The sequence below is a fragment of the Pristiophorus japonicus genome, chromosome 4, assembly GCF_044704955.1.
Source record: "Pristiophorus japonicus isolate sPriJap1 chromosome 4, sPriJap1.hap1, whole genome shotgun sequence".
Classification (NCBI taxonomy): Eukaryota; Metazoa; Chordata; class Chondrichthyes; family Pristiophoridae; genus Pristiophorus; species Pristiophorus japonicus.
The window spans coordinates 26,692,139-26,706,619 of NC_091980.1; the positions used below are offsets into that span (position 1 = coordinate 26,692,139).

The following is a 14,481-nucleotide window of genomic DNA, read 5'->3' on the forward strand; positions in this document are numbered from 1 at the left end:
GCTGTTCACTTTCCAATGTCAGAAGCTGAAGCCTTCATGAATGGAAGAATATTTTGAGCTTTTTGCAGTGAACGCTCTATTCACTGACACCTTCTTAGGGCAACCAATCTCACCATTGACAGATCGCTTCTGTCATCTCAACCTCACCTGTCATCTATTCCAGCAGCATTAGTGCCCTTAAAAAAATCTCACCTTGGTCCACAGAATCCCACCACGATCAGCCTCACCACCAACATCACTCGGCGCATCAGCATCATCAACAACAACACCAGTCTTCTCCGCAATCAACTGATGCTGCACAGGTCACAGCACCCGATCACAATGCTGCTCGCGAGGCCTCACCTTGACCACTTTTACTTTACTTGATGCTGTACACCCTGGCTGCCACATAATATGCTAGATTAGCACCACCCCACACCAGCTCCATAAAGCATCACTGCAATGCCCATCTCCTCACCATTGTGGGGGTACCCTTATGTCTCACCATTCACTACAACTCACTAAGCCACTTGCAAAGGTGCCCACGTATCTGTCCAACAATGCAAAATGTTGAAAATAAAGATTTCAATGTTTGACAACACATCAACATAAACTTTACATGAAAATTGGCTAAAAGATCCAAGCACTAGACTCTCAGCACGTCATCGCCCATTTAACACCCATATAAGCGCTGAGATTTAGGCTAGCGCCCATATTTGGTGAAAAATGGAAACTAGCGCTCGATTATCACCCATTTATCGCCGGCGCAACTTTTGGCATACAGGAATGAGCTGTATCGCCCAGCCTATTTAAAAAAATATATATATAACATCATCCTTGTGCAAGGCCAAGAATACTGTTTATAACGGAAACTCGCGTCCAATTATGGCCCAGATTATCGCCGAGTGCTACCTTTGGCATTTCAACCATAATTCGCCCAAATGAAACCTGGCCCAAAAAGACACTCAAGAAAAGCTGCACTCACCTTATCTTAACTCGGCACTATGGACGCCATTTTGTAACTTGGAGGATCTTAAATAAAAGGCTGCATGAAGTGGTTGGGAGGAGAAATAATTTGTGAGTGATTTTAAGGGCTATTTTGACTCTTGCCAATCATCTAATCGCTGTATTTGTTGAGGACAAATTAAGAAGAGAGATTAAGGGCATTTAAACTGATTATAGTTATTGGGCCTATAATTTCTCAACCAGTATTGATGACTAATCACATGCTGCAGAACAGAGACGGGAGAAGATATATTGAAGAGCATTATGTGCCCAATCAAAGAGGTGGCAGACTGTTCACAAGGAGGAGACGTTACACCCAACGCATTTAAAGGGATAAGCAATCATACCTGGACTTGTCCGATAACACGTGCATTAGAAGGCTGCGATTCCGAAAGGAGGTCATCAGTGAGATATGCCAGCTCATTAAGGGAAATCTGCAGCCTACCAGCATCATCAGGACCTCACTGCCCATTGAGGTTAAGGTTACTGTGGCACTTTCCTTCTACGCATCGGGCTCCTTTCAGGCCTCAATTGGTGACATTTGCGGTATCTCTCAGCATGCCACATATTGCTGCATTCGACAGGTGACTGAAGCCCTTTACACACGCAGGATGGACTTTATAAACTTTCCTATGACCAGGGAGGCACAGAGTGAGAGGGCTTTGGGTTTCTCGAGAATATTAGACTTCCCCAAGGTGCAGGGAGCAATAGACTGTGTACACATTACCCTGCGAGCACCATTAGAGGATGCAGAGGTACTTCAGAACCAAAAGGGATTTCACTCCCTGAATGTGCAACTCGTTGTCGACCACAAGCAAATAATCATGGCAGTAAATGTAAATTTTCCAGGGAGCATCCATGATGCACACATCTTGAATGAGAGCACTGTCTCTGACCTATTTAAGAGTCAGCCACAAGGTCACGATTGGATGCTAGGGGATAAAGGATATGGCCTTGCCAGCAGGCTCATAACCCCTCTGCATCAGTCCCAGACAGAAGACGAGAAGCGCTATAATGAAAGCCATATAGCTACATGCAATATTGTTGTAAAGACAATTGGAGTGCTGCCTGGACCACTCAGGAGACAACCTACAATATCACCCTGAGCAGGTCGCTGAGTTCATTGTGGTGTGCTGCATGTTGCATAAACTAGCTATCAGGAGAGGATAACAATTGCCAGATGAGACTGCTGGTCCACCTCAGGAGAGAGGGGAGGCGGAAGAGGAGGACGAGGAGGAGGGCGAGGAGCTCGTGGAAGATAATCAGCCTGCCAATGAACCCATTCCCCCACGCCCCGCCTCCCCACACCACTGGAAAAGCCCCGTGGTACTTATGCAGCTGCAAAACTATTGCGTTAGCAGCTCATAAATGAATGCTTTGCGTGAAGTTACGTTTCATAAGAACATAAGAACATAAGAATTAGGAACAGGAGTAGGCCATCTAGCCCCTCGAGCCTGCTCTGCCATTCAACAAGATCATGGCTGATCTGGCCGTGGACTCAGCTCCACTTACCCGCCCGCTCCCCGTAACCCTTAATTCCCTTTCATCCTTGCCTGGCCTGGCCATGGCCGTTGTTTGCAACCCTTGAATTGATGTTTTACCTTATGTTATTAGAAGACACTTCACAACAATTGTAAACTTAAATAAACATTTTTAATAATTTAACAATTACTTAACAACATTTTTTAACAAACATATATAACACCTCTCCCCAACTCCAACAGTGAACAACATTTTTAACACAACAGTATAACAAGAACACCCTCCCACCATTGCCAAAAGTCAACATTCAACAATTTGTTTTTAATAACAACAAAACAATAAAATATACTCCCCCCCACCCCCCACCTATGGCCACACTTCCTTCCTCTACCTTGACCCCGCCTTGTTGTAACCCCTGAGTAAGGGAACCAAGACGTCTTGCAACAGAGCACCTCAAGGGTTGTTGCTGTGGCCGGTGGGTTGGGGTGGTGACGTCGGCAGAATGACCTCAGTGAATTGAGAAGACGTTTATGAAGAAACGTCTTCCGAGTCAGGAAGGAAGTTCTCGCATCTGTCGTGCTGGTTGGTGCTACCGCACCTTGGGGTGCAGTGCCCTATCCCGAAACTATCGCGTGCTGCAAAGCATCGACAGAGTCGGTCGTTCGCCCCATTGCCGCAACTATCTGCCCCATGCCCTCCGTTATTCTGGCAGACAGTGTGGCAATGTTGCCAGTCAACCCACCAACCACCTGGAGAAGCTCTCGACCTATGTCGTCGCTCGCCCTCGAGAGTTGACACCATGTCCTCATTGACATCTGCCCATCGCAGCATGTGCTTACCTCGCCGACTGAACCTCCGCAGGGTCGGCGTGGACAGTGGACGACTTGGAATGGCCTGCTGAAAGCCACTTGGCCCCATCACTTCATCCGTTGAGGATGATGTGGCCGCAGGTACCGCAGATGACATTTCTGGCTCAGAGTTGTCCTCCTCCTCTTCGGTTTGCTGTTCGTCACCCGTGGTGAGCACAACCTGCAGCGGTATCGGTGTTGCTGCAGGGGCCTCCCATTGAGCCTGGGGAGCCTGGAAAACATAATTCAGGTTATTAGAAGAGAAGTGAAGACATGAGAATGCTTGTGCTGTGCAGGCATACGTACGAGAAGCAGCACTACTACAATAAATGTGAACGAGAGGAGTTACATATGATTAACATGAGAGTACAGAAGAGTACAGAAGCTGCATGCATAACATTACATCATTCATATATTATAATCAAATGCCATTACATTACCTTAAATTACCACTGGTTTACCACTGGTTTACACATTACTCATGTGGCGCAACAACGGGATCTGCACCACCACAGGTGGAGAACGACTATGGATGCCCACTAAGGCTGGGGCACATTCTTCCAGATCAGTGAGAGGGTGCAGGTCAGCAGACCCTCCTCTGATCCGCCTCCGCTCCGCCTTATTCTTAGATACCTTCTTCTGCAAATGTGATAAGAACATGGCATAAGCTAATTGATTAGGTACTATTACGGAAACACAACAGATATTGTAATCCACAATGAGTCGCCCCACATGCTATTCATCGTTAACGTTAACATTATATGCTAATACGGTTTGTATCCAATTGATGCATGGTTATAATATCTATGTTCAGAGAAAATATTTAATAAGATGGTGTTTCTGAACTAATGCTTGACACCAAACATCTCGCGTACAATCTCCAGGAAAGGCCCCATCCAAGGGCCGTGCCATTCGGCAGCTGAGGGGAGGTAGACGGTTTATTTGAATTGATGAAGTTCCTCCGTGGGCGGGGCGGGGGACATCAGGACCGCTGATAATGACAGGACCGTAATGGGAGGGGGCACCGTGTCCCTGGGCTGCGCTCGGAGATCTTCGTGTGGCCGGAGCTAATGTCCCAAAGTGTCCCAGGGCAGACAGTGAGCCAGGGCAGCTCTCCCCCAGTCCAGGCTGGGTCACTGTGTGATTGACAGCAGCCGGGGAGACTCGCACAGTCTGGGTAAAGTTGACCTGACCCCTCAGTGCTCAGTCGTGCCCCATCCACCAACATAACCAAAAAGAAGACGGTGCCCAAGTTAAAGAATTGCTCACAGCATACAAGCAGCGATATAATTTAATAATTCTCTTTCTAAACTAAAGTGGTAGAATGCCGAATGTTTGCGGTCTGTCTGTTTTTCCAGTCAGTCCTTTGGCCACAATATTCGATCAAAGTCTTTAAATAATAATTAATACTGTCGATTAAATTTAAGGCATTTCAGCAAAATTAGACTTAAAGAGCACAGGTTCCAACCCCAGTCCAAATCTTAGCAGGGAAGCTACCCAAGATTACTCAGCTTAGTTACAATCTGGCAGATTTACATTCTAATTAATGAGTCAGTGCATCATTACAATTTTAAATGTAATAACTTTTTTTTTGATAAACGCGTGGAAGGAGGTATCCCACACCCACCCTGGGTTAATTTTCCCCAGCGATTCGCCATCTCGTTAATTAAGGACTCATTAGCCTCATCAGGAAACGCTTTTGCCCTTCTTCTCCCTGAAACCTCCTGCATACTACCTCCGGAATCTTCATGCGACATCTTGAGCATTCCTTCAAAAATCAACTTCTTTCAAAACCTTCCTTCTCTCTCACCCTCGCTTTGCTTTCTGAGCATGCGCAGATGACCCCTGATCTCCAAAATCGTGGGAAAAGTTATTTGCTGAAAAAAAACAGGCATGCGCAGAATGTCTGTTGTATGGATGCCAGCCTTGCACAACTGAATACATCGCTAAGGCTACCTCCCAAATTAAAAAGGCAAAACTAGCAGTTTTTAAAATGGGCAATATTCCAGTGATTCTGAAAAATAAAAGAAGCACTAAGGCCGGAAAGTCTAGCCCCAAGTGCTTACCCTTTAATGATTCATATGATTGGACAAAAATGAGGGTGAGTGTGAGGGGTGGCTACTGAGATGGGAAATTGATAATGTAGATAGAGAGAGAGGGATGGGTGGAGGTGCAAGGTAACTTGTAAGTAAGGATGTGCAGGTCTAGTGTAGGGAAGGCAGAGTAATGGAGAATTGATGAGTGGCACAGCAGGATGAGGTTGAGTGTGGCTTTGCACTAACATTTCGTGATCTGCTGAGATCATTGAAAGGTTTGTGCCACTGCAGGCAGGTCTTCCTAACGACATTCCTGCTTGCGCTGCTGTCCTGAGGAGATCTCTTCCGCCCATTGGAAGGAAGAGGATCTCCCTGTCTGCTGTGACTCCCTCCATAAGCATCTTCAGGGAGTGATGGTAGACCCTGGGTGCAACCATGCACCTCTGTGCAGTGCATGTCCGTGTTTGCAGCAGCTCAAGGCTGCAGAACACTGACAGAACAACTGTCAAAATCAATGTGGGTATGGTCCCTTTAAGGAAACCGGCTGATGACGCGTCGTCAGGTGACATCATCAGACCCGCTTCCTGTTAATTGGCCGGGAACCTCGCAGGGCGGGCTTAACAAGCCCCATCTAGGGGAGATTGCTTCAATAGGGTGGGATGGAGCCTGGAGCGGGTTTCCCACATGCCATTGAGGCCAGCCGCCTCGGTCTCGCCACAGGTGGTGAAATCGCGGCCATGGTGTCACTCTGTCCCCACTACTCATTTGAATATGACCTCTACTTGACCAATCACACTTTAGAATAGAAATCCTGGCAGTGGCAGCGATTGGCTGAAGAATGATTGGTCAGTGAATGATTGGCCGGAAAATGCTTGCTCGGGCAATAATTGACCAAGGAAGGAATGACCAAGGAATAATTTGTTGGGGAATGATTGGCCGGAGAATGATTGGCCGGGGAATGATTGGCCTGGGAATGATTGGCCGGAGAATGATTGGCCGGAGAATGATTGGCCGGAAAATGCTTGCTCGGGCAATAATTGACCAAGGAAGGAATGACCAAGGAATAATTTGTTGGGGAATGATTGGCCGGAGAATGATTGGCCGGGGAATGATTGGCCGGAGAATGATTGGCCGGGGAATGATTGGCCGGAGAATGATTGGCCGGAGAATGATTGGCCGGAGAATGATTGGCTGGAGATTGGCTGGAGAATGATTGGTTGAGGAATAATGAAAAAGGCTGACTAGCTGACGTGTTCCCCAGACCCATGTGAAATCGGATTGGGAAGGGTGCAGAAATAACTTGCTTGCCATTTACTCTGATCATTTTAACTTTATTGCTCTGGGAACTACATCTCCGGGTTTCTTGTTTTGGAGTGGATTTGCCTCTGAATTATCCCCAGCAATAGAGTTGGCAATCTGAGTGCACAGGACTCCCACACGCAGTTACATTCAATTTATATTGGTCAACACCTTCAGGGCCATCGCTCTGAAAATCTATGCAGGAAATTCAGATGCAGTGCTATACAGGTGCAACACAGTAGCACAGGATTTATATTCATTGATCCTATGCAAGGTGCCTATTTTTAGGTGCTATTTTGATGCAAAGTTCAGTCGAATAATCAATTAAATGTTGGGGAACATTTTTCTTTTGGTATCCCACCTTGTGGACCATGACCTACCTGAAAGTGTGGACAGGCAGCCTATTTCCAGGTCCCTACCAAAGGTGCCCTCCAACCTGCCACATGTGGTGAGTTATAGCCGCTGTATCTCTTCATGCTCCCTGGGGAATGCTCATCCACACTTTCCCACCTCCTTTTGAAACCTGGACAAAGATCATGGGCTAGACTTTCCACTTCACATCGCCCATCTGTGGCCCATCTATTGCCTAAAATGGACCTCTATCGTCCATTTTGAGCAAAAAGTGGAAACTAGGCCCAAAATATCGCCGGAAAAACAGGTGCCTAAGTTTCCACTTTGATCGCTGAGATGATCGTCCACACAAGGCCCATCCCAAGTTTTGGCACCTGGCCGATGCAAGGCCCAAAAGAGTGCTGGAAAGTAGTTGCTTTTACTGGGCCTAAGAGAAGGAAATGGACACTATGGACGCCATTTTGAACTTCGGAGGAAGGGTAGAAAATTAATTGTGAGTTATTTAGAGAGTTAAATAGAAGTTAATTGTACTCAGAATATTGGGAAAGGGAATATAAAGGTATTATCAACTTATTTTTGGTAAATAGTTTTTATATATTGAAATTATTTTGTAAATAGCATTTACATAGTGAAGTTATTTATTGATATTGTTGGGGCCTATCAAACTGACTGGTATACAGCATAGAGTGTACAGAAAGTGCAGAATACAGTGATTAGAGAGTATAGAGTAGAAAGATTAATGAAAGTAATTATTGATAGTGATATGGGGCCTATGCTTTCCCTGCCTTTAATTGCAACTGTTCACACACTGGTTACTGAAAGGATCAATCGAAGAGGTGGCAGAGAAATGCGTAGACAGAGACAAAGACAGAGGAGGAGACCGTACAGCCAATGAAGGTACTTGGAAAAGCAATCTTACCTGAACTTGTCTGAACATGCTTGTCTTAGGAGGCTGCGATTCCGGAAGGAGGTCATCGATGAGATATGTCAACTCGTGAAGGGTGATCTTCCAGCACATCAGAACCGCACTGTCCATTGAGGTGAAGGTTACTGCTGCACTAGCCTTCTACGCATCGGGATCTTTTCAGGTTTCAGCTGCGACATCTGCCATATCTCTCAGCACGCTACACATTGCTGCATTTGACAGGTGACTGAAGCCCTTTACGCTCGCAGGATGGACTTCATAAGCTTCCCAATGACCAGGGAGGCACAGACCGAGAGGGCTTTGGATTTCTCAAGAATAGCAGACTTCCCCAAGGTGCATGGAGCAATAGACTGCACTCACATTGCCCTGAAAGCACCCTTAAAGAACGCAGAGGTGTTTCATAACAGAAAGGGGTTCCACTCACTAAATGTGCAGCTTGTTGTCGACCACAATCAAACAATCATGTCTGTGACTGCTCAGAAGACCAGCTGGAGAAGTGCGTGCAGAACTCGCTCCAGGTTGTGGAGAACTGGCTCCAATTGGCTGAGAAACCCGTGAACCCCTGGATAAGGTCATGACCAATCACGACCACCTCCCTGCACAGAGATAGTAAGCTCTCCGTCTGGTCCTCCGTGGCAGGCGAGTGTATATCACGCTGACCGGACCTCCGTGGGGTCGGCGTGTGCAATGTCACGTGCCTTGGCATCACCACCTGCACACCGCTTGGTCCTGGTGCCTCATCTTTCTCAAAAAAGATGGCCGCAGGTTGTTCCCCCCCCCAACAAAAAAAATCTCCTCTTCTTCCTTCTTCTTCTTCCTCCTCCTCCTCCTCCTCCTCCTCCTCCTCCTCCTCCTCCTCCTCCTCCTCCTCCTCCTCCTCCTGCTCATGCACAGCAGCAGCAGGAGTCTGCACTGGCTCCTCCTCTGGCTCTTCCTCCTGTGAGGTTCCGGAAGATACATGGACACTTGTTGACCTTTGAAAGACAAATGATATTTATAAACGACGTTTAACAATTCAAATCAATACATCTCAATTTTTCAAAAACTCAAAACATTAGCCCATATGCACAAGCGATCATCAGGCCTAACATGACCTAATTTGAAGATCAATAGTACATCTCAATAGTATATCTCAATTATATATCAAATTAAATTATAATTGCATAGGATTACCCGCGTAACAAATATTTACTATTGATTCACACATTGCACAATGCACAGTTCTCATTACTCACGTGACTCAAGGGTGGGTTCGGCCACATCATGGGTTGTGACCGAACGGCTTTCTGGCGCCACCAAGGCCACTGCAAGCTCCTCATAAGTATTAAAAGTCTGCAGCATGGCACGGACCCCGCCCGTTCTGCGTTGCTCACGTTGATTGATAGATATCTTCTTCTATAAGTGATAAGATAACATTGCACGGCATAAGCAAATGGATTTGGCAATAAACATTTCAGTCTGACAGATTTATATGTTCAATTGCAAATTTGCATTACATTGCCTAGGAATAAAATATTTCATACTGTAACATTCAAATTTATGTTGCGGTGCATAAATGTAATCATAATTTAATCATAATTTAATTATTTAGTTATGTTTAAAAATTACGAGATGACTTTGCAGATTCTAGTTACAATTTCCATACATCATTAAATAATACATATGGATGATTTCAAATATAAATTTCAACTTACTCGGGCAGCCGCCAGTAGGCTGTTCCATCTTTTGCGGTACTGGTCCGGTGTCTGCACTTCATTTGATGCTGACGTGACCACGTCGGCAATCTCTGCCCAAATCCTCCGATATGCACGATTGGAGGTTTCCCATGCCCACCCCGTGTCAGATCCTCCCACCTCGCGCTGACGATGTTGGCGAGGGCCTCATTGGCCTCCTCGCTGAAGGGCTTGGCCCTTCGCCTTTCCAATGATCCCTGCATATTAGAATTAAGGGTAGTATTTTTATCTAAATTTGATCACTCTGGTAACTGCTTTCTCCTATCTTCTCTCCTTTCTCCTCTCTTTCTCTCTCTCTATCTCTCTCTCCCAGACCCACACAGAGCTTCTGAGCATGTGTGATGACCCCTGACCTCTCAAAACACGGCAAAGCGAAACAACCTGAAATAAAAATCAAGCTACACATGCGCAGTAATGTGTTGTTAGGGAAGCTTTTTTTTCATTCACTTCCGTTTTCTTTGGGCAATCGTGAGATCGCTGAAAAATCACATTGCCCATTTGACATCGCTGAGGTAAGGCCAAGTGGAAAGTAGCAAAAATAAAAATGGGCCTTGAGCCGGCGATCAACACGGGCGATACATCCCACATCGCTGGAACAAGGCCCATTATTTTGGGCCTTAGCCACCTAGTGGAAAGTCTAGCCCACATATATTTAGGTTGTGGCACATCATGGTCACAATCTCATTCCATGGTCGTGTCTTGCTGCTCGAATATGCATTGTGGTGCCATTAATGAGGAAGCATTGTCATGGATTAATTCTTGCTCAATATTATGGCCAGTAATATATTGTACAAAATTTCTGTCTGTTTTTCCCTCTTCCCTCTTCTCCCATATTGGGGTAGAACAGGTGATAGCGAGTCAGCAGCCCATTTTACATCTCTCTCCATTTTTATTCCCATCCGGTTTACACTATCGCACTGAGTCAGGACCTACCCCGCTGAGTGCATTCTCAATCAAATAGCCGCTATTCAAGTATAAATCTAGACAATGAGTATCCTTCACCGATTGTACAGCGGGAAGCATCACAGCTGAATCAGACCCTTTACTTACCCATCATCTGCCCACATCTCCTTTCCAAAACGAATCACCGAATTGAAACCAGGAGCTAGAACTCTGTGTGATTTCCCGCCTGTCCTTAACTGAAGGGCACTGAGGACAGTTGTAGCTCCAACGTTCCTGAGTGAGGTCAGTGAATTAAACCACGGATCTTCTGGCCTGTATGGTTTAATGGTAAATCAGGCAGTAGGTTTATCCACTGGGTTATTAGGGGAGTTAATTTTTTGAAGAAGTTAATCTATAAACTAAATGTTAAATCTATGTTTATTCTTCTGACAGATGATTACACTTTTAAACACACCACTGTTGTTATTCTCGGGAGTCTGGCTCTTCTCTTCATTATTATCCTGGCAGTGGTGCTGTGTCTAAGAAAGCGCAAGGTTTCAGGTAAGATATGTTTATTGCTGCATCCAATTTCAGTTTTCAACCATGTAAGAAAATGTGCCACTTGATTCCAAAATTTAGGAATGACAATTATGGCGGGAATGTTCTTTATCTGGAAAGGTCGGGTGCAGTCAGTCGGCGTGGCAGGTCACGACCCTGTTCTTGCATCCATCCCGCTGCAGACATTAACTTTGCGCTAATGGGGCCTAATTAACCTACTCTACGCATTACCAGGCCCTATTAAATGGTGCGGGTCTGATGCCGTCGCTGATGATGCATTTTCAGCCAAGATATTTAAAGGAGCTATGGCCACATTGCATTTGGAGATTCATCTAGGATTGTGCAGTCACTGCACTGGAGGATTTGATTGCAGCAAACACTTGGAGACATGATTGCACAGAAGCAGAGGGCTGCACCCAGGTTCTCCGATAATTCCCTCCAATTCTCCAGAGCAGGTAGGGTGGTGCTTTACCCTTCGAATGGATGGAAGAGATCTCCCCAGGAGACAAAAGCAGCCTGGCTCCAAATTGCAGAGGAGGTCACCTGGAGGGATGTGGTCAGACGGACCTGGGTGCAGTGCCGGAAACGTTTCAGTGATCTCATGAGATCAGGAAAGGTGAGTGCAAAGCCACACTCACCCTCATCCTGCATTGCGTCTCAACACATCCCTATCACTCTGCCTTCCCAACCCTACTGCTGCACATCCTAACACCAACATATCTTGTATGTGCACCCATCCCTCTCTATCTACATTATCACATCCCCATCTGACTGACCACCCCTCACAATCACCCTCATCCTAATGCAATCATTCCAACGAACAACACACAAGGAGGCCACTTGGCTTTGGCACCCTACTCCATCATAATCACCCTCTAAAGATCTAAGCTATCTATTAACTTCTCTCATTCCATCATTCTCACTCAACCTTCTCTTCTTTCCCTCCTTGCAAGAAAAGAGAGCCCGCAATATGAGCGAGAGGGAATGAACTGGAGGTGGACCTCCATCATTTGCTACTCTCACAGCAGCAGAGGAGGCTGTGGTAGAAGTATCAGAAATGGCCGAGCAGCTGGAGGTGGGAGACGGAGACAGGAGTTTCTCTCAGCAACCTGGTGACAGAATTACACCTCATACAGCCACATGGCATACAGCAGTCACTCATATGAGGACTTCTGTCATCAGCCACTGAATGGTCATCAAGTGCATAATGGTACCTGTACCCATTCTTGATATGACATATCTAACTCTTTTCATTATTCTCCTATACATCCATTAAGAGCCGCCTCCACCCCCCCCTCACTATCCAGGAGGAAGAGGAAGACAACACCTCAGAGAGGCTTGCAGCCTCTGAGGGCGCACCATCACTAGACATAACCGCACCCAGCACCAGTTCCTTGCCAGCAGATGGACACTTTGGTGGGTCCCACGCGAGATAGAGCAGTGTTGTCAACTGGTCTGTCATAAGTCACACATGAGCGAGAGCAGATGGTGGAGACAGGGACTGCAGTAGAGACTCCTCGCCAGAGGGCACAGGATGCTCACAGCTCTGCTCAGCCACATGCAGATACTGAGCCTTGGGGGCCATCCAGAAAGAGGACGGACTTGGAGGTGCAGGAAGAAGAGCAGGAGGCTCTGGCAGGTTTTGCAACCGTTCTGTCTGAAAATATTCAGAGAATGGAGGAGTCCATCTCCAACATGAGCACCACGGTGTCGCAGGGAATGGTGACTGTAGGCTGTTCCATGGATAAGATGTCCATTTACATGGAGCAGCTAATGCACCACTCACAGGAGCACATGGATTCTATGGAGAATAGATGGCTATAAGAACATAAGAACATAACATAAGGACATAAGAAATAGGAGCAGGAGTAAGCCATTAGACTGGGTGTTGTGTAATGAGAGAGGACTAATTAGCAATCTCATTGTGCGAGGCCCCTTGGGGAAGAGTGACCATAATATGGTGGAATTCTGCATTAGGATGGAGAATGATACAGTTAATTCAGAGACCATGGTCCAGAACTTAAAGAAGGGTAACTTTGAAGGTATGAGGCGTGAATTGGCTAGGATAGATTGGCGAATGATACTTAAGGGGTTGACTGTGGATGGGCAATGGCAGACATTTAGAGACCGCATGGATGAACTACAACAATTGTACATTCCTGTCTGGCGTAAAAATAAAAAAGGGAAGGTGGCTCAACCGTGGCTATCTAAGGAAATCAGGGATAGTATTAAAGCCAAGGAAGTGGCATACAAATTGGCCAGAAATAGCAGCGAACCTGGGGACTGGGAGAAATTTAGAACTCAGCAGAGGAGGACAAAGGGTTTGATTAGGGCAGGGAAAATGGAGTACGAGAAGAAACTTGCAGGGAACATTAAGGTGGATTGCAAAAGTTTCTATAGGTATGTAAAGAGGAAAAGGTTAGTAAAGACAAATGTATGTCCCCTGCAGTCAGAATCAGGGGAAGTCATAACGGGGAACAAAGAAATGGCAGACCAATTGAACAAGTACTTTGGTTCAATATTCACTAAGGAGGACACAAACAAACTTCCGGATATAAAAGGGGTCAGAGGGTCTAGTAAGGAGGAGGAACTGAGGGAAATCTTTATTAGTCGGGAAATTGTGTTGGGGAAATTGATGGGATTGAAGGCCGATAAATCCCCAGGGCCTGATGGACTGCATCCCAGAGTACTTAAGGAGGTGGCCTTGGAAATAGCGGATACATTGACAGTCATTTTCCAACATTCCATTGACTCTGGATCAGTTCCTATGGAGTGGAGGGTAGCCAATGTAACCCCACTTTTTAAAAAAGGAGGGAGAGAGAAAACAGGGAATTATAGACCGGTCAGCCTGACCTCAGTAGTGGGTAAAATGATGGAATCAATTATTAAGGATGTCATAGCAGCGCATTTGGAAAATGGTGACATGATAGGTCCAAGTCAGCATGGATTTGTGAAAGGGAAATCATGCTTGACAAATCTTCTGGAATTTTTTGAGGATGTTTCCAGTAAAGTGGACAAAGGAGAAACAGTTGATATGGTATATTTGGACTTTCAGAAGGCTTTCGACAAGGTCCCACACAAGAGATTAATGTGCAAAGTTAAAGCAAATGGGATTGGGGGTAGTGTGCTGATGTGGATTGAGAACTGGTTGTCAGACAGGAAGCAAAGAGTAGGAGTAAATGGGTACTTTTCAGAATGGCAGGCAGTGACTAGTCGGGTGCCGCAAGGTTCTGTGCTGGGGCCCCAGCTGTTTACATTGTACATTAATGATTTAGACGAGGGGATTAAATGTAGTATCTCCAAATTTGCGGATGACACTAAGTTGGATGGCAGTGTGAGCTGCGAGGAGGATGCTATGAGGCTGCAGAGTGACTTGGATAGGT

General features: G+C 46.0%; 1 protein-coding gene across 1 annotated transcript in view; it reads left to right on the forward strand.

Moving 5' to 3' along the window:
- Window positions 1-14,481, forward strand: part of LOC139262434 (obscurin-like) — a 145,838-nt gene that overhangs the window by 102,674 nt on the left and 28,683 nt on the right. Inside the window, exon 10 of the mRNA XM_070877624.1 lies at window positions 10,994-11,101. Coding sequence (XP_070733725.1) covers window positions 10,994-11,101 — 108 coding nt within the window. The remainder of the gene's footprint in view (window positions 1-10,993; window positions 11,102-14,481) is intronic.